This window comes from Buteo buteo, chromosome 5 (assembly GCF_964188355.1).
Source record: "Buteo buteo chromosome 5, bButBut1.hap1.1, whole genome shotgun sequence".
Lineage (NCBI taxonomy): Eukaryota > Metazoa > Chordata > Aves > Accipitriformes > Accipitridae > Buteo > Buteo buteo.
The window spans coordinates 8,693,601-8,718,125 of NC_134175.1; the positions used below are offsets into that span (position 1 = coordinate 8,693,601).

A 24,525-nucleotide genomic window follows, 5' to 3' on the forward strand; every position below is an offset into this window, starting at 1 on the left:
CAGCTTTAACGCCTTGGCTATGCTCAAAACCATTGCTCGACTACAACATGGGCAGGTCCCTGTCTGCACAGTGTGGACCCACCATTGTCACATTCTGGTGGCACGCAGGCTCCATTTGCTTTTGTCTGCACAATATGTCCAGTAAACAACTAGCAGATGCCTGGTTGTGCTAGCAATACAGGCTAATAAAGGACCATCTTTTGATGAGATCCATACTGCCATGAAGAAGAGCGCTCACAGTTCTTACAGCCACGCTATAACTGGTCCCCCTGACTTGTGGGGTACGCATCTCAGAGCACTTCAGTCCCATCAGCACGAGTAAGTGCTGGCACCCAGAGCACATGGAAACGAAGATAGCAAAGCTGTGAGACTGACACAGAGCAGCACAGGGGATGTTGTGGGGAAAAAACCACCCAAAACCTCTCCTGTGAAAACAGCTCAGGCGTATATTCTGCAGTGAGGCTGGACTAGCAGCATGAGAAGCCAGTGTGAGCATGTGTCTAACATTAAGCAGAACCAAAACACTTGACACAAGCAGTTCACCTGTCTACCAACCTTGGCCTTCATTAAGGCAAAATGGAGAGATTTCTTGTCTTTAAACAGCCAGACTTTTGGGATAAGGGGCGCAGATCTCCCCCTTCGTCCCACTTCGGCTGTAAATACTGTAAATCCCTGCTCTCATGTGAGAGCTCTTCCAGCCTGGACATGAAAGGCAACATACTCTTTTACTTACTTGAGTTGGTACCTACCAGCCTTAGGTCTATTACATCCTGAAGCATGAACCGAATCCTTGAAGACGTTTTCCTCTCTTTCACAATCTTTTCCATCTGATTAAAATACTGGTCCATGCGAGGCTACACAAGAGAAACATCATCATCAATGTGTCTTAGAAGAAAATGAAAATATTCCCTCAGGTGGGGAGCCAGCGGGTTTTGTGTTACAGCATTTCTGTGCCAGAAACACATCTGGGGACCCAGAGCTGCTCTCCGGAGAAGTGAGTCTTGGTATCATACGCTCCCCCCAGGTTGGATTTGAGTGTGCGCAGTGCAGGATGTGCAGAAAATGAGGCACAAGTCTGTGGGCACCTCCTCTGTTTAGCACATACTTTCTCTGCATTTTTAATTACTCAAATAATCTACACCCTCTGCATGTACATAATAAACTTGCCATCCATTAAAAAAACCCAAACAAAAAGCAATGTGGTTTTTTTTCATGGTACACCTAAGCTGATCTACTGGCTAGCTGCCACCAGAAAGGGGAGTCCTGCTCTACCTCAGAGCTCCTCCTTTTCGTATCAGCATGTGTGCTCACCTCAGCCCAAGAAAAACTGGCTCAGGAAACTAAACGGGCATAAAACTAACCCTGCACACATCATTTCGATGCTTTACTTCCCCGAACTGTCTCAGTCGGGGTCAGAAGCACTGCTTCTCTCAGCAAGAAGCTGTTTAATGGGCTTAACTGTAGTATGAAATCCCACAACTCCTTTTCATCCAAGAAGTCATGATGTGATGGAATCCAAATCAGTTTGCACCAAGACATGAAATGGTATCATTAAAGAAGCCTCCATTACGTCTAAATGTGACTTGACAGGCTCCAAAAAGCCTTTTTCACTCAAATGGGGGCTCTGGCTGTTTTAAACAAAAAGTTTCAGGGCAGTTTTATAAAATGTTTCCCACTCCCTTCTCTAAAAACTAGTTAAACCCTTTTCCTTAAACAAACAAGAAAAACCCTATTAAAGTTTGGTTCTGGCCTTGCCTTGGAAAGTTTCAGCTCTGAAAGTAAATGTTTCCAAAGTTAGGAATGACGGGGAAAATATTTAAAATGGACTTTGTCCAGAAGCTTTAATTATAACTATCACTAACACTTCAGCTTCAATAAAAACACATAATAAAACATCTACCCCATTAATAGAAAATAAATAAAGGATTCTCACTCAATCCTGATAGAAATAACAAATCACAAAGTCAGGACACGGGCACCTTCTCACAACGGGTAACACGACACCTGCAAGCACTTCCCTGCTGTGTGCACGCTCCATGCTACACGGTGCCACGGCTCGAGGTTGCAGAACCAGCCAGTGCACCAAAACGGCGGCTTTTACAGGGTTTCCATGCTCGCAAAGACCAAAACAGCATCCAGGACTCATCCAACATGACCTCAGTTACTGCTTAGAAGTCAGACCCTGTTTTCTTCCCAAAGCACATGGAGAAATTTAATCCCTGCTTCTGGCACTTTCAAACCTGCATCAATAACGCACATGTTGTTGCGTTAACAGTGTAGCGTGTTTAGGCTGGGGGATTAGGGGTAAACTACACTGTTTTGGTCAATGCTATGCAAAACAGTTTGGGAAACTGTTTCCCCATAAGGATCAGGATTGATCCGCTGTGATCCCTGCAATCCAGTGCACTGACAGGGAACTCCCTTCCCTGAGCAGCTGAAAACAATTAGCTCAGTTTGTTTCCAGAGCTGAGTCCGACTGATTTCTGGCAAAACCCTTGAATGTTTTTTTCATCCCAACCCTGGCTTTTGCAAAGGAGAAGCAGATTGTCTGTGCCAAGAGAAGCTCATCAAGTGCGTAATGCTCTGTGTTACATATACATTTGTTGGAAAATCGGGAGGAGCATGCTGGAGCACTGCAGTTGCAAAACAGCCGCTTCATTCCAGCATAGCTGGAGACAACGATGACACAAAATAAATGCATCCACCAAGGTTCAGGTAGGGGTTTAAGCCAGTTAATGAGGATTTTTCTAGATTTAACCCAAACAATACATTCAGTGGTAGCTTTTGTAGGTAATATAAGCCTTCAGTGGTAAAGAAACAACCCTAAATCTTCATGTTTTGGAAACTACAGATAAGAGGTAAATTGGAAAAAGAAACCCATAGGATATGTTGTGCACTTTTAGACCATGTGCTTAGATGAAATATTTGGAAACGACTAACAACTGGAGAACACCATTGAAAATGATACAGACTCCATGAGAGAGGGGCAGAGAGGAGGGAGCAAGGCCAGGTTGTGATGAAACATCCACAGAAGAGTGGATGACTTCTCATGCTGTACAGAAATTCCTGAAGAAAAAAAAAATATCCTCAAATAAAAACACCCCACACCCATTTTTCCATCCCTGCGCAGAAAGCCTCATCTCTCACTCCTGGTCCTGCCCTACCTTTGCTTTCTCAAAGTCCAGGTCCTTGCCAATGGTAGTTAGCAGGCGGCAAAGGCACTCGAGGGACTCCTCATCGTGGTTTTTCAGCAGCTTTACCACGCAGTCATGCATGATAGCCTCCGTCAGCATTTTCAGTTTAAAAAGCTCGCCAATGAATTTTATATTCCCAATGGATCTCCGTCGGGCTTTGTCCTTGGCCTCTTCTAGCTCGTCATGGAGCCGCGTCTTCTCCTCTGGCTGTAAAACAGAAAACCAGCTCTCAAAAACCGTGTTCACAGAGAACAGAACTCTTCAAGAGATCCAGTTTTACATTTACAGTTGCAAATGTCCCTGTTTACTTTTTTTCTTCTAAAAAACAAAAAGAGGCTGGTATAAACCCACTAATCAAGGCAAATATTTTTTATTGTACTCAGCCACAGTGACAGAATGAAACTCCTAACTTCAAAATTCCCCCCAAATCAACTGCCATCTTCAAAAGAGATCATTTGCAGAGGGAGCTCTGAGAATTTATGGGGAAAAATACCACTTACAGTGGTAGCAGCTTCCAGTTCTTTCTGCTTCTTTTCAAAGACATCATCATCAGCCTTGTCCTTTTCAAATTCCTTCTGGCAGCGATTTAACAGCAACTTGCGGAAATTTACTGTGCTCCCAGGTTTGTCTGCCATGGGCACTTTCAGCTGCAGGAGAAGGAAGAAAAACCTCAGCAGAAATATGACTAAACTCTACATATGAGCAAGGTTTCCTATAAGCCATCCATTACATTTTATTATGCACTTCATATTCAGCAACACAAGTCTGCAAGGCTATGACAGTTAAGCATCACGTCATGATTTCCAGTAGAGTTTTACATTTTATATGTAAAGTCGCACTCAAAACTTGGCTGACACCATCTCCGCCCAGAGACAGATTACATTTCCATTCACGGGATCCTTTAGAAAGACACGCTGCTTAAAAACACTCTTGTTATGTGCTGAGGACTCTGGAGCCGTGCTCCTTGGTTGCATGTCATGAAGGATCGGGGGGAGAAGGGAGTTACTTTGTCCCAAATTCACTGTCTGAAAACTAGCTGTCCGAAGCTTGGCTCGGCACCTTGGGCTCCCCTTTGAAACAAGAGAAAAGCTGAACTTTCCAAATGTGACTCATTGCATCTCGCAACCAGGCAGAGCAAAGTGTCCTCAACTCCAAACAACACATCACTCCAAGCAAAGCCCTCTGCCTGCAGGCTGGGCCAACAAATGTGGAAGAAGAAATCTGTCATGTAAATTATTTTTATTTAAGTTCAGAAACTAACATTTAACTCTGCTCTTGCCGCATTTGTATTACTGCCAATGAGTTCATGGGGACAACGTGCAGAACGTTCACCCATGCAGAGGAATTTCCCATTTGACTTTGGTGGCTCTTACCGTTACAAGACATCTGCACATGTTGGCATATGCCACCGAAAAGCTCGGTTCATCGATAGCCTTCTCGAAGACCAGGTCAATGACTCCTTTCAGCCTCTCTTCAGTATCTACTGTCAGGTCTGTCACTTGCTTCATGAGCTGATTGAACATCTGGGGCGTCAGCTTGTTCAAGATGCTTCGTACCTTGCGGAACAGCTCCTAAACGACAGAAAAACTGTAAGTTTAAGCACAAATCAAACAGGTGGCTTTCAGGAATGAGCTAGGATGCATCTTAAAGATGAACGGAGAAATCCTATAGGAACTTCTAGGAAGTTGAGTTACACACAGACACATATTTGTGCACAGTCCAGCTCCAGTCCTAACTCAGCTACTGGCTACCAAAGACCAAGGCTGTGGGGCAGGATTTTTGGAAACGCCCAAGTGCTTTTTTCAAGTGTGATACAGGCACAAAGCCCTTGCTGTCACCCACTGAAATAATCTGCTTGATATCAGTTTAGCCATGAGATATCAATTAACATGAAGTGGCCTCCTCCTCTCTCAACCAGAGGTAACCAACTTCTATATTTACTTTAAGGCACTTTTTTTCCCCCCCTATGCAGAATGATAATTAGGTCAACAACGCTGCCCTTAGCCCCGAGAACAGAATTCCAGTGTCCTTCAAGACTATCCCAACTTATCCTCAAATTACAAGTTTGACCACCAGGCAAACACCTCCACCCAGAGTGGCTGCCCCTCAGAGGAGAGGAGGGAGAGAAAGACACAGAGAAAGCTTCAGAGATGGCACTGTTGGGCTGGGCAGGACGAACTGAGAGAATTTTACAGAGGAACCGCAGTCTTGCTGAGGTTCAGTGCAGAAATGTAGTCTAAAAGGGGATGAAAAGCAAGTTCTGTGCTAGAAGTTTGAGGTTGTTTGCTTTAGAGTGGAGACAGAAATATTCTAGTAAAATAGCAATAGAAAAACAATCCTGGAAGAGAGGTAGTAGGTTGTCTGGTGTTTCCTATTTAGACTAGCTTAGTATACAGGATTGCCATTTGAACTCCAGGTCAAGAATAAACACATGAAAAAAAAAATCAAGGTAGGGGAAAGCTATGATTCAAATTGGAATTCATTACCCTTTTTTACTGTCTTACACAACAGCAAAGGCAAATTACCATCCTCCTTCTGTTACAGACTGCTGTACTCAGAAGTGCTCGCTAATGCTCTCACCTGGGTTTTGACGTTTTCTGGGTCCTCGGTTTGGTTTTCTCTCTTCAGGCTTGGCTTCCAGGCATTCTCTGCCTTCTTCAGGTGGACATCCTCCTTCACACACACAGTGATGATCTTTCTGGGCTCTCTCCTCTGGCCTGGCTGAGATCTCCTCGGTCCAACATTCAACAACTAGGACAAAAACATTCCTTGTTATATCCCCTTTTAAACTCGCATCTTGATAAAACACTCCAGGGCGCACGCCAACACCCACTGATGGCAACGCTGACAATCAGCAACTCCTCCTAGGACTTTGAGGACTCCCTCCAACCCAACACACTGGTCCGGGTTGGTCAGAGGGAACATGAAGACACCAAACACATTTATCTCGGGTAGCTTTTCCCGAAACAGATATGGGATGACCACTGCCTACACGCATCGACGATGCTCCGGATGCCGCTTAAGCACTGCAGAACTGAACCTGACTGACCAAAACGGTCTCTTGAAAGCCAGAAACTGCCTAATTGAGACATTGTAGCAAAGGCATATTTAAGGATTAAATCAGTCCTTACAGGTGTATTTCAAACGTGCCATCCCAAGCAATTAGATAATGATAAATTAGCAGCTCTGCCAAAACCATTAAGTTTTACTGGAGATTGCTTCAAACAGAGCCATTTGAGACAAGAATTATATAAACCACACTGAATGCAGCATCAGTGCAGCTCCTGTATTGTAGAAATACAGATCCTAACAGATGTGGGTCAAACTCTTTGTAGTTTCACAGAAGAAAGGGAAACACGGTACTTTGTTTGAAACAGCATCAAGTGCCTCTCTGCAATCCTGTATAACATGGTCCTCCTCCCAGTCAAATCAGGTATGAAAACTGCCCAAACTGGGGAGTTTTTAATCAGTTGTACAAGTGATAGGGCACAAGACACCCCCAAACTCCCTCTTCATCATCTGGGAGCTTCTGATTAAGGACTAAAGGTAATAAATGCTGTCAGGAGGTTATTCTTCCCCTGCACTCTTTCATATTTCCGAACTCATTTATTAGAAATGTCCAATTTCAACATAAAAATTAGTGCAGCAACAAAACTCCATTATCAAACCCTGTTACTTTCCACAGAAGTAATTAATCTCTTCAGTGGACAGTAAGCAACTCCACATGAAGGATGAGCCATTTAAAACATTTCTTTGTTCAACAAAGGGATTCAACGAGCACCAGAAAGGCAAAACCATCTCAGTTATTCAAACAGCTTCACTGAATACAAGAGGAAAGAACTCTTAGCTGGTGTCTCTTATGTCATGTATCAGCCCCAAATCTGGTTTTGCACTATTAAAAACCAAAATCCTCCTTAAAGGCAGGAGCTTGTATCTGTGATTTGAAAGGCTTGGCTTTGACAATGTAAACGTGTGCCGCCAATGAAAGCAAATGAACATAATCACCGCCACTGCTGGAGTTCTCGTTTGGGCTTCATTATGGAATAACAGCAACAGAGTAAGACGTTGTCAAAAGACAATGACCTCATGCCGTGATGCGCTTTGTATGCCTAGGCTATGCATGGACGAGGGCTACGTGGCGCAGCGTGTTAGCATGCTGCCCTACCACCTACAAAGACCCGCGTTCAGATCCCACTGGCACACGCAGAAATAATCCATCAGATCATTCAAACTTTTTTGGGCGCAAGCTGTAATTGTAACGCAACCGCACGAGTCGATCGCTCCCAAGAAGTCAACAGTGGAACAAGACAGCAAGAATGGGGAGCCTTCACAATGCTTTTGTGTGTTAAGACACCTTCCTAAAACAGTTGTCAATCCCTCCCTACGACCCCTCTCTGCTCCCACTCAGCCCTTGGTTGACAGACGCAGCAAAGTCTGCTTTGTAGCCCTGCGTTGAGACATCCACCTCTGTTTTTATGCAATTTCACACAGTTTTGCTGCCCAGGTTCTAACCACGCAGCAAACCTATGGCTGTGGAAAGAAGAAACTTCCCTCCAGCTGAAAAACCAGACAATAATGCAACAGAAAACCGACTGGTTTCAGCCACGCGCACTAGACCTCATCACACAGCTCCTTGCCCATGGAAAGCTTGGTAATCAGAGCCAGACTGGCAGCGTGCCCTGAAAATCAAATGTTTGGGCTCGTTTCTCCCATGAACACGGCAAGGTAACCTGTGGCCACCCCATCTCTCTTGCACAGAGGCAGCTCTGGTCTGAAGGATCTTCCAACCGCAGCTGGGCTGGTAACGTGTGAGGACAGAGCCACAGAGCCATGGTGCTTCCTCGGGTATGGGTCCACGCAAAGCCAAAATGCTGGCTTTTAGAGCAAACGCAACCCCCTGAAGGAGGTGACTATCTCCCTTGCAGAACTGATGGATGCAAGGAGCACTTGTGCATCTCTTGAATATCAGCATGCTACATGTCACAGCCTCCTCAAATCTGGCTGCCTTCGAGACCAGACCTTTAAGTGCATTAACAGAACAAAGGCTTTCTTTAAGATTGTATTTTTTTAATATCTGTGAATAAACTTGGTTCAAACTGTTTGATTAGGTTTTAAAAGCAGTGAACAGAAGCATCCTTTGCACGTGCCATAAAATAATATATGGATCAAACTTTTAATAGAAAAAAAATCTGTGTTTTTTTGGTTCCAAATTTGTGAAGTGACAAGTTAAAGAGGTGCTTGAGCTTATGTCCAGCCTCCTTTTTGTAAGCCAGTCCAAGTAAATAATAATGGTTCTGTAGTACCTGCGATTACAGCACTACAGCTTGCACTGAAATAATATTTTCCACCAAAGGCACGGAGAAGTGCTTACCAGATGTTACTACATTAAATCTGAAGTACCTGTCTTCCGGATGAAGGGGGGGTGGGGGTGGGGGGAGGGGAAGGAAAGAAGAAAGAAACAGACCTGCAGAGGAGCCAAAAACTCACAGCAACAGAGTATGACCTGGTGCTCTCCCTCACGGTCCACTTCCACTCTTTGGACACAAGTCATGGTAACGTTTTAAAAAACATCCAAGAAAATAAAGAACTGCTTCTCCCTCTACAATAGGCTTCAAATGCAGAAGGCGAAATCGAGGTTAGATGCTAGAAGTGATTCGGCCTTCCAGGGAAGCACAAGAACTGAAGTGACTCAAGTTTCCATCACCTCTCAGGAAGGATAAAAGCAGATGCATTCTGCCTCAGCATCCAGGGATGGACCAGTCCTCTCCAACCCTATCTCTCTGTGTTTGCATCTCGTTACTTGCTGCACTCATCTAACTTCTTGTCTACATCAAAAAGTGTTTATTAGCTGTATTTTGTTCCTGTGTAATTACACCCCTTGTGTCGTTTGATGCGACATTTGTTAGTTCTAAAAACAGTCATACAACACGTTTAAGCAAAAAGAAGGCAATAAAGACAAAAGCCGAGGAAGCAAAATAAAAGACTCTTAACGTGCCGAAAGCTTGTTAGCACTGAGCTGCTAGACATTATTTCAAGGGCAAGGAATAGGCAGTGGGGTTTAATGGTTTATGGGCATGGCCTGTGTAGAGGTGGAATGACCGAGTGGACAGACAGCGCACACGGAGATTTTTGCCATGCTTTACGAGAAGATAACGTCTGATTTTGCTCGGGGCTGCAAACCCTCTCATCCTATAACCACCAACGTCACAGGACACCAGGGCTTGTTAAATAACGTTACCCTCCAACCCTCCTCGAGAAAAACGCAAAGAAAGGCTCTACTCTGTAAAGGCGCAAATGTAAGATGTATGTTATGTGCTGAATGCTCCAAATGAACGGGGTAAGCGGGACTTACCTTTTCTCCCCCTTTCCACAGGTCTGCAAAGTGCAGACCCCTCGCGGATCCCGCTCAGGCCAACGTCCCAGCATGCCCTCAGCTGGTGATGTCCCACCCACCACTGAAGACTGCCTAGAGGGGTACAATGCAAGTCTTGTTTCGTTTTTTTTTTAAACAATGTTGCACCTTTTTGTAAAGTTTTCTGCCAGTCTTTCTTTATCAACAGTGGGCGTTAAGGAAAAAGACAACTCTACAAAAAGGTGCAAAGACTGGGGGGGAGAGGGGGGGATTTGGCTTACCCCTATCGGCAGGTTCCTCAATGGTGGGTGAGGCGAGACCAAGAGAGGGCATGCTGGGGAACCGCACCGAGCCAGGGAAGGCAATCCAGGGTTGCTCTGCACTTTGCAGGCCTGCGGAAAGAGAAAGAGCGACAGGGATGTTACCAAGGTGCCAAGAGGCTCGAGACATTCAGCGCACGAAAGGAGAGAAAGCGCCGGAGTACAGCCTGCAAGTCCTAAATATAGGAAGCGGTGTCGACCTCAAACAGCTTCGAGGTTTCGGGACTGGGTGGTGCTCCGAGAGAAACTGCAGCACCGAAGCTACTCCAAGACATGAATGCGCACCCCAGAACTGAGGCACCAGCCACAAGACCGCTCTCAAACCAGAAATATTACATCAACTCAAAATCGCCGGGTTTGACTCTGAGCCTCCTGGAAATCTGCACGCTTGGAAGTCAAGGTTATGCAGTGAACTCTTCTGAAACCAGCAGTTTTGAAAGATAAATGATGGCTATGTTATTAGATGTATCTAGATGGATACATTGGATGTATCTTGATAGATAGATGAAAAATCAATGATTGCACCTAATGGAGGCAGCCTCCATCCTTCAGCTGCAGCTGACTGGGTGGCACCGTGCTGGGGGCACCTGCACCCCAAGAACAAGGGACGGCAAAGGCAAGAAGGAAAAATTCAGAAAGGGATTTCAGAGTTTGGGCAAAGCTAGACACAGGGAAAAGGAGGTGAAAGGAAAGCAGAGGAAAAGGCAGGAAAACAAGGAATGAAGTGACCGAAGCAAAGCAACACGTAGAAGCATAGAGAAAGCAAGAACATACACAGGTGCTGTGCATACTCTTTTTTTTTTTGGTTAGTAAAATCCATTTGCCCTATTGGCATGTTTTATAAAATAGACTCCTATGATGACACACACTGACGCAGGGTTGTTGTACAAGAAACGTGCAGTCGCACACATGTGACTGCCAGGTCCTCAGCGTGGAAACGTGTTTCCATGCCTCTTGCACAGGAAAAAGGGGAAGGAGATCAAATCCATTTAAGACCAATACATACCAGTTAAAAACATCCACAACGTTTTTCTAATTTGCCTAAATTTTGACAGCCAAGAAAACATCACCCTTGCATTCATCCTGACAAAACCAGAACCACTGGAGCATCGGAAGAGGCCGAAAAGCGTGAGGATGGACTTCATCGGTGTTAAGGCCAGTTTTTAAATTAGCAAGTTGGGGTAAACTCACACTTCCAGGTACGTTTCTTCCACCGGAGGTTTGCCTTCCAAAATCAGCAAAGGCTGGCGTGAAGTCTGGTCCTCGAGGCAGTATCCGAGGGTCCAGAGTTCTCAGTGGCAATTTTGGCTGATTGACCTGCATCATGGAGCAGAACAAACAAACAGGATCTGTTCAGTGGGTGGTGCAGCTACCAAAGTTCATGCAAGTCCACAGACAATCTCTGCTAAACTGCAATATTTATATTTTATATCCAAATTAATGCTTTCAACAAACCGTGCACGTTTTATGCATCCATGCTTACACTAAAAATACGCATTTAATTTAAAATACATCTTCTGCAGGTGACTATTGAGGAAATAGGTGGAGTTCAGAAACATTTCAAGGCTGAGCATGGCTTATGGAGGATAAAATTATGGCGACACAGGCCCATCTTCTGCAAAATGAATGTGATAGTCTTGGTTTAGGATCACAAAACTGCCACCTTCCCTCAAACAAATGTCTTTTGTGTTAACAAGACAGATGGCCAACTGAGCAAAGGCAGCTCAAAAGCAGACAGAGCAGTGAGAAGCAATCACAGAAAACTAGTGGGTGGATGAAACCGTTTTGGGAAGAAAGCTGCGTTTTACAATTTGTCTGGGTATGAAATTCAGAGTGGAAATGTTTCTGCACGTGAGGATCGCCTATATCCTGATCCGTGCTTGAATTTTAAGAGTGAGTCTGTAGTGGTTACATCAAAATCAATGAACTACATAGTTCTAACTGAGGTGAGGACAAGGTCTTGGTGTCAGCACTTCAGAAGTAACAAGTATTTCAATAAGTGCAGACATACAGCAGAGAAAATCACACCTGTAATAAGGCTGGATAGAAATCATAAAACTTCTCGAGAGTTGAGGTTTTAAAGATCTTTTATTAGATCAGCTCATAAATAGTGACACAACTGTTTCAGACCAAAAAAAGAGTTTGCCCAAAAGCTTGCCTATGCTTTCTACCCATAGAATTGATCTAATGAAAGACACTGCCTCTCTGTTCAGTCTTGCTTTGCTTATATCCTTAGGTCTTCATGGCTGTATCATTTTAAATTTTAGTAACAACCCGGTATAACTTAATCCAGATAGAGACCATTAAAAATGCATCAGTTTTTAAATCATCTGTGCACATCCATCAGGCACCAACGCCTCTGAGGAATTTTGTGACGTGGCATCAGCCAAATTATTTCCCCTTCCCAACAAAAGCCTGCATCAAAACGGTGCAGGAATAAAGCATGCATTAAGGATCTTTATTTATAATAAAAATTTGCACGCACCTGTTTTATTGGCTCTCCTCTCACCTTGTCGAGAACCACGTCACTTATGGGAGGCAGCCCCTCCGGCTTTTGGATACAGGCAGGCATGAACTGGAAATCCAGGAGGAACTCCCTGTCATACTGCTTCTTCCCCTCTGGGTCCAGGGGCTTCCACTGCTCTATAAGGAGAGAAGGTGCCTGAGATTCATAGGTAACAAAAACCTCCACTCTCCAAGATGTGTTTCCGGTAAAACCAAATGGAAGAGAATGCGACAGCTGCCTGGGAAATTTTAATTTATTTTAATTTTGAAGGCAGCGAGGACAGGAATACACATTGCATTAAAGGAACATAAACAATGGGGAGCATATAGCCAACTCCAGCAGCAACCACAAAAAGAACTAGTCACTAATTCCAGTTTTAACACAAGTCATCTCATTTTAACTCTGAATTTAGTGCGCTCGTGTGATAGGACTAAAAAGGGACGATTTCCAGTTTCTGTGTGAAAATGCAAAGTTAAAGTGGCTGGTTTTGTGTAACATAGCAATAAACGCAGAGCTGAAGAGAGGAGAGCACCACACAGAACAAAAATATCCTTTGAAAATGTGAAAACACCAAGTCTATAACAACCCACACTGGAGATAACAGTAGGAACAAAAAGAAAACACACAACCACAAGCCACGCTTTAAAAATTACAACTTTTCACCCATTTTTTCAGAGGGCTTTCTGGGCAAGAGAACTGTGGTGGAGAGGACCTTGCCTGATGCAAATCAAAATATAAACCTACAGCCATTTCAGCGCAAGGAAAATTAGCATCTGGTAGCCTAGAGACAGGATTTTCTTTGCCAGCCGCACAGTTTATTTGAAGTTAGGAATGAAAACGTGGACTTGCTCAGCAGCCAGGCTGACTAGTCAGGCCCCTAAGCGGGCGGCACGTTTTTATCTGAAGGAAAACATCTGTACGAGATGCCACCTTTGTATTTCACTGATGCCAAATGGCATTGCTTTCCATTTATCCAGCCGTTCAGGTTCACTGTTAAGGTATTCTATTATTTCTTTATTTCAGTCCCTAATCACTGGCTTCAGGTCTCTGGGTTCTCACCATCCTCATCCCCGCAGAGGCCACGAACAGGAACTTATTTCAAGTGATGGATTTTAATATTGGAAAAGAAAATATACAAAAGTAATTAAAATTTTTAGCTCTTTGCACAGTTTTGCTCCTAAAGAGCTTTGGGATAAAGGGGTACAGAAAATGGTTTGGCTGGCTAGCTGCATCCCAGCCAGAATTCCCAGCCAGCTGCCTATCCACTGTGCCACCACCCTCCATTTATCATGGAAAAGCACCGACAGCAACAAGAAACAGTTTATATGTAGTCGTCTTCTCCTGGAAAGATCTTAATAAGCTGTTTTAAGGTGAAAAGCAGCTGGGCAGCATCACAGGCAGGCTTCCTGGATCCCCAACGAGGGGAGAGACTGGGATGTAACACACGATTCCTCCTATGGTCAACCAAAAGGCAAAAATCCCCCTTTTTAGAAAGGGCAGAGCTGAAATAGAGGATTATTCCACCAAATGGCTAGGTCTGCTTCACAGCAGACAAGTCGGATGTGTGTTGCTTTCCAAGGGATCGATCCAACCCCTCCAGCTGAGTGAAAGGACATCCAGAGCCGACTGGGATCATTCTGACTGCAGCAAGTGTTCGGAGAGACAGCTGATGAATTATGGATTAACTTCAAGATGTGCTTAACTAATGAACTGGTAAGGTACCATGAGTGTGTGGTAAACTATCAAGAGGCCTCTACATTTTCTCCTAATGATACAATAGCACCAAATTAATAAAAGAAAAGCAACTCAGGTCTTAGTCAGAACGAAGCAGTGCTGAAATAGCAACCACAGTGTAATCACTTAACAGTGGTGCTCCTTCCCAATACCTTGTCCAGGCTTTCACAGTCCTTCCTTATTTTGTTTTATACTCTTTAATTTCTGAGCTCTTAAGAAAATGACTAATTTATTTTGAGAGAGCTTCACCTGAAAAAGAAATGGCTCAAAAATTAGTAGCAACCAAGAAGTAAGTTGGTCTCAAGGTCTCTTAATGGGGTGAATTAATAGAAGTTCAGGTCTACAAATTAAATACCTTAATAAATAACAAAAACACCCCTTAAGGAATTCTACATCCAGTGCTAAGCAGCAACGAAATGACTGTATCCTGTGAGCCTGCACTTGAATTATTTTAAAGAACTGCATGCTCACAGTTCAATAGCAGAGCCTGGATTGCAAACCACATACTGTTTCTTTTCTTTTCCTTACTCTTCTAGAAACCTGAAGATCTATGCAACTGTTTAGGCAGGAAATTAAATCTGTATAAACTGACATACTCATATTTAGGACCCAATCGGAACTTTCAAATCTCTTATTTCAGAAGTATGTCCACTTATACGGAATTTCTTGGATCGTCCTCAGCTGTCGATCGCAGGGGAACCAATTCGCCGCCATTTCCACTGCGCTGCAGCCAACATCCACACGTGCAATAAATTCAAGGAATCTGGGATTTTCTCTTCTCTTCATTACCACCAGCAAGAGAAAAACAACTTTCCTCTCGTGCTCCCCCAGAAGGTCTCTCTGAGCCTGGTGGTTAGTGGATCCTGGTGGAGTCTGACACGGTAAAATGCCGTACTCCCTTCCAGCCCCACTGGAAAAATCCTTCCTTCCGCAGGGAGGATGCACGGGGTGTTAGCAGCCCTTAAAGGAGGGAGGCAGAAAACTAAGCAAACATGCAAGAGTCTGAAACAGGATTTACCTGGTTTATACTGGTACACTGGCCCTTCACTGGAGCTCTCTGTGAAGCCTGAGTTTGCATCAATTCCTTCTCCCTCTGAAACACTCTCAGCACCATTCCGGACAGGTTCTGCTTCCTGCTCTCCATTTTCTTCCACAGGTTTCACTTTTTTAAGCTCAGAGGGGTCTCTCTCCAGTTGAAACCCATGGCTCATTTTCTCCTGTTCAGATTCAAGTACTTTGTCACCTGAAAGTTCCTCTTCTACTTTAGGCTGAAGCAACAGATGGAAACACAGAGGTTATGTTAAAAACACCCTGCCAAAATTCGAAGCACGCGAAACGGCTCTTCATTTATTCATACAGCATTTTTGCACGTAGCAGGAATACATATGCATCTTAAACAGCGATATGGAACAACATACAGAACAGCCAGATGACTTATCAGTTTGTTCCTGGAGATAACCAACTGATATTTAACAGTGCAACTGGAAAGGCTTAGCATTGCCTGTGAAAACCCCAGGAGCTACTGGGATCGGATGGAAGGAACTGTTAAGCCCTATAGCACAACAGCCATGAGCAATCTCAGCCTGGAAAGGCAACCTCGCTCTTCTCCTCTCCTGCAGCTCACCAGCCACCTTAAAGGGCAAGCCACGCTCATTTTGGGGGGATCCTTCCTTTAAATGTATGCTGCTAATTGCAGCGGATCCCGATAAAGAAGGTAATGTGACATACAGCCACAATTTCAGCATCTCAGTTTCAGGAAAAGCATTAATAGTATCCCTGGCTGTTAATTTTAGAGCTCTCCAAGGACACAGCCTTATTCTGCATTCAGACAGAGGCGGTGTTAGGAACACACTTCTCCTGGGAGAAACTCCAACACGCCTAAGCATTAAACAAAGGAAAGACTTAATTGAGGATGCTCCGGGAGAGGCTCTCGATCCTTTCGCCTCCCTACCTGAGTGCACTGCACCCTAAAATGCTTTTTGCAGATTTTTTAAGGGAATAATCTGAAAAATTAACATCAGTGAAAACACAGAGTGGTCCAGGAGACAAGACTCCTCCAATAAATAATGAAGAAAACGTACAGGGAGCATAAACTTGCTGGCACAGCCCCAGCGACATCCTTCGCTCGCTGGCTTGAAAACGAGCACAGGGATGCTTTTAATTTCCTTGGATTACCCAATCATCAGCTTTTCCATTGCGCACAGACCAGCTGTCGCAGTGTGATACCTTGCACGTGAGCATTTTAAGCATCTATTCCCCCACAAACAGAGGGGAAAGCACTTATATACCATTTGGAATGTGTAAATGAGCCTATCTGCTGCGAACGCTTGCTTCTACAAAGGATGAAGTACAGTCCACTAGACTCAAGATTTACTCTGCAGCAACATGTTTTTATAGCGGAAAGGTTCAACGATGTTTGTGGTAAGGGAAAGTTGTGGAGGAAATAGCAGAGGAATAATAATAAAACAAAAATTCAGAGCGAAGAAGCAACGCTTCTCTGCCTGACATCTGGACGACATCAGGTTTTATATATGCACAGGGCAGTCTGAATTTTTACATTTTTACTCTCTTACCCCCTCTGTGATCTATTCTAACCCCAATTTTACCCAAGACATTAAACAAAGAGGTTCCTCCTGCAATATCCCTACCAGAATGGCAGCAAGGGAGATTTTCTTTACTCATCTAATTACTGTGGAGGTGGTTTTGCCTGAAAACTTCAGCGTTGTCCTTTCCCAGCTTCTCCATCAGGTGGTCATCAGGAAAACTAACCTTCGGCCGTGACATCACAGTGACATCACTGTGCAGCAGAACTACCTGCTAAATGTCACTGTAGTGGCCTGGGACCCAAATGGGGTAGTGCTAAGGGATTTAAACCCACTTCTAGCTCATCCTTCGTTGGAAGGACAGCAGTTACATGTTCCTGAATGGTGGGAGTCGTTAAATTAGGCCAGAAGGAAGAAAACTGAAGAGCTTCAACAGGGAACAGACTAAAATGCTGGGGAATATCACAGTTCCACACCCCCCTCCCCAAACGTCTGCTCTGGATCCTTGCAGGACAACTAGGAAGCAATGTGTCTAAAATACAGTTTAAACAGAGCGACTTCATCATTAAATTTGGATAAAGCAATACTGTGGTTCCCTCTTACCTCTGTTTCCGCCTCTATCACCTCCTCAGTGGCTTGGGTCCGGTCTTTTGGTTTCTTCCACGTCTTTGGTGCAGTTACAGCTGTTTGGGCTGCAATATAAGTGTACATCTATTACAACACTAAATTATACAGAGCAAATTTGTCCGTGGGTGATGCACTTCCCTCTCACGAGCTGGTTTTACATACAGGAAAATGAAGCAGTTCCAGCCTTGCGGAGGATTCAGCTTCATATTACCACTTTTTGTTTCAATGTGGTAATAACACAATTGTTAGTGTGACATTAAAATACCGTAATTGTTTTACAAGTTGCTCATTCAATCTCGAAATGGTACTTGTGATAGCAAGGAGTTTATTACCAACAGTATAAGGATCATGCAGGGCAAAAGAAAACCTTCAGAAACTGAATTTTTTTGAAAGATCAAGAATTGGATAGGAGTGAAGGTTGTTCTCAACATATTTTTCTCAAGAAATATTACAAGAATTAACCATCATCTGGACTATAACCATTAACAGGCTGAAAATTCCAGTATCTCATCCAAAAGGACAATTCCTCCAATCTTGCAGCACTGCTGGCTCTTCTGAGCTGGATTTATATTTCAATTTAAAAGCAGGTTAACAACTCCACCATTCATTAATTTTCCTGGCCAACCAATTCAAAGAAAACACCATATAATATTTCTAAGATCAGCAGTGATTTACTCTAATCACTTTTTAGCCCCCCAAAGGGTAAAAGAAACCACACAATATATTAAGAGGAGACAAAACTATTAATCCAATATGCTCGTAATTTGTTGCAAGTGCACTAGGCACATATGCATATTTAACACAAAGCATAAACAGAATTGATTTCATGATTGAAGTTTACTGCAAACAGATTTCCAGCTCGAGCCTTTGGTTTCTAACAGATACTACAGAAAAAAACCACAGTGCGCATTTCTTTTATCACAATAAAATATAATTTTGAAAGGCTCTTCAACTACAGATAAATGAAAAGAGTGTTAATAATGGCCTACTTTGTTCCTATGGGCAAAGAGGAAACTGGATTTGTTACGTTCCCACTGCCCCAAAAGATATGTAGGAGCCTCAGCGGCTTCTTAACAGCGTTCCTCTGTTTGGAGAGTGACTATGGACTTGCAGAAACACTGCGGGCTGTAGAAATCACGACACTCAGTACACTAGCCCCAACCCAAAGTGCAACAGGAGCTATCATTGCTGGTAACAAGATTTTTATCTTCATGCTAAACACCACAAAAGTAAATGTTAGTTAAGGAAAAAAAAAAAGTAGTCTAATTCAAATATTCAAACATCATCTGGTCATTCACAGAACTCATGGTTCATGGAGGAGCTGGAAAAAAATCATCCAAGTCTCCCAAACTCCAAGTCCCACACGCCTCATCCATCCCAGCACTCTACAGAGAAACTTTAAGCTTTAAGAGCAGGGCAGAGCCCCAGCAGTACCCCTGAATTTCCTGGGGCTCAAAGGAGAGTAGAGAAACGGCCAAGCAGACATGGATTGCAAAATGGCTTTGCCTTATGCAACTGGGGATTAGCTTTTATTACTGCTAACAGAAGTTCGCTGTACCCTCGCAAGAATAGCTGAGTTATTCTCACCGCCTTGGGGTGAAATCGGGGTTGGGTAAGGACCAGGTGTCCACGCAGGTGGTAATTTCTGTGATTTAGCAAAGCATGGACCTAACTGAGGCTCCACAGTTCCCTCCACCACAAAATCTGCTAAAATTTAGTGAAAATTTAGTGCTTTTCAGAAGTCAGCCTGCTGTTTTAACGCTGGACATCAAGCCCCACTGCCAAGACACTATGCCTTCTTGTTTGGTGATGTCAATTCCACACTTTGGGGGGATTTCTTCAAGGAGGGGGTCACATCTGCACAGTAATGACCTAAATACTGCCATAACCAAGTAATTTAATTGATTAACCCCAAAGTTTTTGATTTTACAGAACTTCACTCCACTCAAGCTCTAACTACACTATGGAAAGCATCCACGGTGTAAACGTTTCATTTTTAAATGCACAGAAATAAACTCAGGGTGATGGATTTGGAGTTGGCAAAGGTTTGGGGTGTTTCCTTCCCCAGCTGTCAGGATGCTAACATTATTGCTTCTCAATAATGCATTTTTTTCACCTTTTTTGGGGTCTCGCAGCTTTTGCCTTGTTTTAATCGTGCAGATCCTTTTCCTGCTTTGGGGCTCCCCTGCATGAGGATGCTTGGCAGGATGCTTGCCTTTAATCCCAAGACACAGCAGCAGCCTTCGCTTAGCCCTGTAGTTTTGCAGCCTGTAACTCCATACTAACACCCAGCCGTATTTCAGAGCTGACTGGGGTACGCCGGCGAGATCTCCAGAGACGTTGCTCAATTTTTCCCCTCTTAAAATAGCAGACATCAGATTTTTTTTCTGTTGAGTTCTCATTTCTGCTACAGGAACTGACTCAATAGGAGAATTTATGCTAATGTATGCTCAGAAAATTGAAGTGAGTTTAGGTGCCAACTCTCCCAAACCCAAAACCCAACCAGGACAACTGCGCTATCTGAAAATTGAGTTTCAGCTGTGAGGCACAACATGAGCCATATTGAAACCAAAAGGTAACATGTCTAGTTTGGCTGTCGGAAAGGGAGGTCTCCTGACACTTCTGGTCTTTCTCTCAATTTTCCTGTCCCCCCAAATTAAGCATTTTGCATGCACACCAATAATAAAATTTGTTCTCAAATGGACAGTCACACATTTCCAGAGCTTGTTTTCAGTCTGCTTTGACATGTTAGGTGGCAATTTCGTTCCTTTGGAGAAGGGACACCCACAGACCCAGCATACTGCTGCTTAACCAACACCGTGAGCTCTTTGTTTATCACTGCTTACAAAAATAAGAGCCGTAACAGGAGTGACAATACTGATCTACATTAGGACTGGAAAGATTAACAAAATCCTTATTTCCATACTATCCCGGACATCACTACGGGTGATAACATCACCACTGGAGAAATCTGCTCAGCAGACCCTAATGCCACCTCAACCCATTTCTCCAGCTACATCATGTTCTTCAGTGGAACGTCCTTCTGCAGGCGATACCCACCCCAGCAAGTCCACAACCCATCAAGCTGGAGAGAGAAAGCAGCCTCCTCTCTGATGTGGGTGCCAACTGCTAAGCATAAATTAATACCAGCTCTTATATTTTTATTTTTTTTAGCCAATGTGCCATTAAAAACCAAAGCAAAGACTCACCATCGCCTTACAGCTCATGGGAAAGAAAATATATTCCAGTGGGCTATGGCAGCAAATCAAGAAAAAGGCGATACCTGATTTATGTTTCCGGCGCTTTGGGTGCTGGAGATATTTCTCCAAGATATTTCCAGTTACTGCCCCAAATTGCTTGTTAGAGCCTCCACAGCTAAGAAACCCAGGGACTTGCAGTCAGTTGGGCTACTTTATATTGAAATACGTCTCATAAATTAGCTCTGCAAGAAACAGCCCTTTGAATTCAATGTGTATTAAGCTCTTTTGGCTTCCTATGTTCTGAGGAGTTCTGCCTGGGACAGACATCAATCTCTTATTTTCCTCTTTGCTTCTTGTAATAGCCATGATAGAAAGATTACATCAAAGGCAGGCATTCAGAACATGTCCTAAAGGCTTCAAGTCTCTGGTAGCGCCTTCTTCTTTAGAAACTCCACTCCACCAAAAATTTTTTTCCTGTTTTGCTCCCCAAGAAGTGCTGGTCTCTCACCACAGACAGCAAAGCTACTAGGGAAAAACCAGAATTTAGTAACAAAAGCAACTGCGTGTTGTTGATGACTTTTAACTGGAGCAATGTTTTTAGTAATGATCGCAGGCTGAGAGCCGAGTTCCTCTCTTGATAGTATCTGTATTTCTTTTTCCTTGTAATGAAGATGAGTAGGAATTAATTATTTTAAAAGCTGCGTGCTCTTGTCCTTTGCAGATAACAGCTCTGCCCATCCTGAAAACCTCAAGATAATCGCTCCTGAGCAGGCAGGGAATGAGATCTGCTGCCTGCACACTCGCAATAGGGTGAACGTGTGTCTCCTCTAACCCCATATTTTGGTGAATGCTCAGAACAGAAACACAGTCAGCAGCAAGAAACCATCCACCCAGGTACAACATCTTGCTTGCAGAATAAAACACTGCAGTTCTCAGTGGTTTAATGCTCTGAAACCCACTAAATCTTCCCCATTTCACAGGGGATTATAAGCAAGACCAACGATGCTGATGAGCAGGCTATGGATGAACCGGCTACTATCAGACATTGAGACTGAAGCACTAAAATTGTTATCTTCATTATGCAGGCTAATACAACTTCAGACATTAAAAGTAGATAGAATATAGTCCAAATAAAAAAGGAAAACCAATATGCACTCCAATTTCTGCAAAATAAGAGGACTGTAACAGAGGTGTTCCTGTAGACATCCTCTGACCTTGGAAATCTGATGGAGACCTGATGCCAGTGGAAAAGAAAGAGCAGAGGTTTCCCCAGATCCCAAAAGGGTCAGCTCTGCTCAGCTCTGGACTCCTCCTGCAAACACTGAAAAATTCATTTTCCTAAGCTGTAAAAAAGAACTGCTGGAGAATAAAGATGTTAAAGGGAAAGCCTCTGCAGTCTGAACATTCGTTTCTCTTTCTATACAGAGCTTGATGGAGCAAAACATAAAAGTATTTTTTCTCCAACTGTTAGATAGAAGGTGTATTCTGTAAAACGCTTGAGGAACAAGCAAATAATTTCATTCATCCCTGAAAAGCTGTCGCCTCCATTGCAAAATATGGGATACACCTGCAAACCTCAACAGTACTGCCCCACCACATCAGGAAGGAGGTGGATTAATGTGTCATTCAGAAACCCCCACATTTTTAGGCAGGCCAGATTATAAACTATGAAAAGGACACTGAGGAGTAAGTTCTGCAGCAATTAAGATTATTCTTAGAGGTCTTGAGTCTGAGTATCCTCCCAGTCAAATCAGATCAGCTACCATTAAAAGGAATAAAGTGGTATGATTTGTGGCCAACCCAACTGCTCTGTAATAAATACACGCTTCTGCTGAAAACCCCAAAGAAATATTCTTAGAAGTCACAGAGCTCACACTTACCACCACGTGTTTGGGAAGTTTCCCTTATCCCAATTTCTATCCTAACTCCAGAGATCATAAAAAAAGATTCTTGGCCTTTAGTCCAAGAAAAAAAATATAATACTACAGCCCTTTCTCCTTGATCCTGAAGTTCAGCATCTGTATTTTCCAGCATATGGCAGAGACGTGCAATTCCTTGTTCAGCCTAGACAGACGCCTGATTTAGCAGTCACCTTCAGATTACATTATTTAAATCTCTCTTCTTCCCTCCAAAGAAGAATTGGAAAATTATTGCTCAAGAAAAGGTTGGCAGAGAAATGCAATACAGTTACACATCATTGAAGAAGGGGTAAAGCACAAAAAACTGACTTGGAGAGTATTTTGCTTTCCTTGAAGTACCAAGCTTTTAACAGTAACCAAAGTTTCAAGTGATCTTTTACATGACTTGAGAAATATTTGTTCCTCTGTTGCCAAAGCCAATCTATTGGCTAATGCGTACTGTCTAGCCTAATGACATTAGAGCATTAAAATTAATCTTCTGCATAATTAAAAGCCCAAAACACTGTAATTTTTTTTTTTTTAATTTAAATGACAGGACATTACAAAGGAAGCAATAACATTGCAAGCTGGAACCCGGCTGTGTAAAACCTTATTTACAGAAAGAGTCCCATTTCTCCACTTTGTAAGAAAATTAATTTGTGTTATGAAGTAGCTCAGATTGAAAGAACAAGTGCCAGAGCAGTGAAATGACCTAAGTAAAATAAAAATAGAAAAAGATTAACAGAAAATATCCCCCTGTGGCTGGTATAGTGAAGGGATCTTTCTGTTCTTCTCCAGATATTGGATTTTATTTAAGATCCAGCATATTGACCTAGTACAGCATTACACAAATATGGAACAAGGCCAATCTCAGCTTTTCATTTAATTTAATCCATAGCAGAGTGTAGCCCTAGATGTTACTGATGCCATTACGCATCTATCACTTGCTTATGAAAGAATAAACTAACCCCCCCCATTCTAAATGTTACTTTAAAAAAAACCAAAAATCCAAATCACAGCCTACTGTTTCTCCTTTGTTTCTTGTCCAAACTTCACCAAATTCAAAGGATATATTTAAATAAACAACCTCAGCTTCACAGCTCTGAAAGGACTGCGAAACAGGGTGACACATTTAAATGCTTTAACGCTGCTAGGCGTGCATAATAGCCACCATTATACTCCCCCCAGCAGTTAAATACAAGTAATTGATTGGTTTAACTTCTTGTCCACAGTGTCATTTCCAGGAAGTCCTGAAAAAAAAGCAGTTTTCTATAGAAAATACAGCAAATAAAAAGACAGTTGTCTGTACTAATCCATTTAATACTAAATCAGCGATGCGATAGGACACTGAAACCAAAGGCAGGTAACAACGCTCACAGAAATAGCCTGGATTTTAAAAGGCAGCTACAGAAATTTCAATTTTTAGTAATTTGTGACAAGTCCTTACGCCTCCCGAACTCAAGCACCTTGTTTTCTGAAAATTTCAAGAATAGTGAAATGAGAACAGTTGAGCCGAGTGAAGAGAAGGGGGAATTTCCCTTACGTGTTACTTTTGCAGAGGAAAACCAGATGCATCATTAATTAAGGCTGGGCAGATTGAGGTGTGTGACACTCGGTGCTTCAGTTGTTTGGAAGAGCTTTAACGGTTCATGTCATTTACCCACATCTGGTAACACCATGACACATTTTTATAGTTGGGAAAAAACCCCACCCTACTGGTTTCCAGAAGCTGCTGGCTCAGAAGGTTCACCCACAGGGCTTCAGGGTCTGAATGTTAATCTGGTTTAGGTGCAGGCTGATAAAACCAGAGCAACAGGTCCTCAAACCGACCAGTCATCTTGGAGAGAACAAGAGCAGCATCCTTTGAATTATCCTGTTAACACACTGGGGAATGCTGCCCTGTATCACCATGACAGCAAAACGCTGGCAGCTTACATGAACCCAGCCAACCCTGGGACACACATCCACATCAGCTACCTCTTTTATGAACAATTATGAGGGGTTTTTTTTGTCTTTGCAAACAAAGATTAGCATTTTGCAATCACAGTAATGGTCATGCAGCAGAATCAGATTTTTTTTTTTTTTTTTTTTTTGGCAGATACAAATGGAAACATCTGATGGAAGAACCACCCCAAGGACGCCTTTCCTTCA

General features: G+C 43.2%; 1 protein-coding gene across 10 annotated transcripts in view; it reads right to left on the reverse strand.

Moving 5' to 3' along the window:
* The window catches only part of EIF4G3 (eukaryotic translation initiation factor 4 gamma 3), a 147,392-nt gene that overhangs the window by 19,930 nt on the left and 102,937 nt on the right, over positions 1–24,525 (reverse strand). For 7 of the 10 annotated variants that reach the window (XM_075027608.1, XM_075027611.1, XM_075027610.1 and 4 more), the window contains 10 exons: positions 17,253–17,341; positions 15,125–15,374; positions 12,352–12,509; positions 11,058–11,183; positions 9,828–9,938; positions 5,775–5,945; positions 4,568–4,765; positions 3,695–3,841; positions 3,165–3,401; positions 750–854 (listed from right to left, as the gene is read on the reverse strand). In XM_075027608.1, coding sequence (XP_074883709.1) covers positions 750–854; positions 3,165–3,401; positions 3,695–3,841; positions 4,568–4,765; positions 5,775–5,945; positions 9,828–9,938; positions 11,058–11,183; positions 12,352–12,509; positions 15,125–15,374; positions 17,253–17,341 — 1,592 coding nt within the window. Of the gene's footprint in view, positions 1–749; positions 855–3,164; positions 3,402–3,694; positions 3,842–4,567; positions 4,766–5,773; positions 5,946–9,546; positions 9,661–9,827; positions 9,939–11,057; positions 11,184–12,351; positions 12,510–15,124; positions 15,375–17,252; positions 17,342–24,525 lie in introns of those variants that run through there. The other 3 variants (XM_075027614.1, XM_075027609.1, XR_012650368.1) reach the window with 2 other exon arrangements.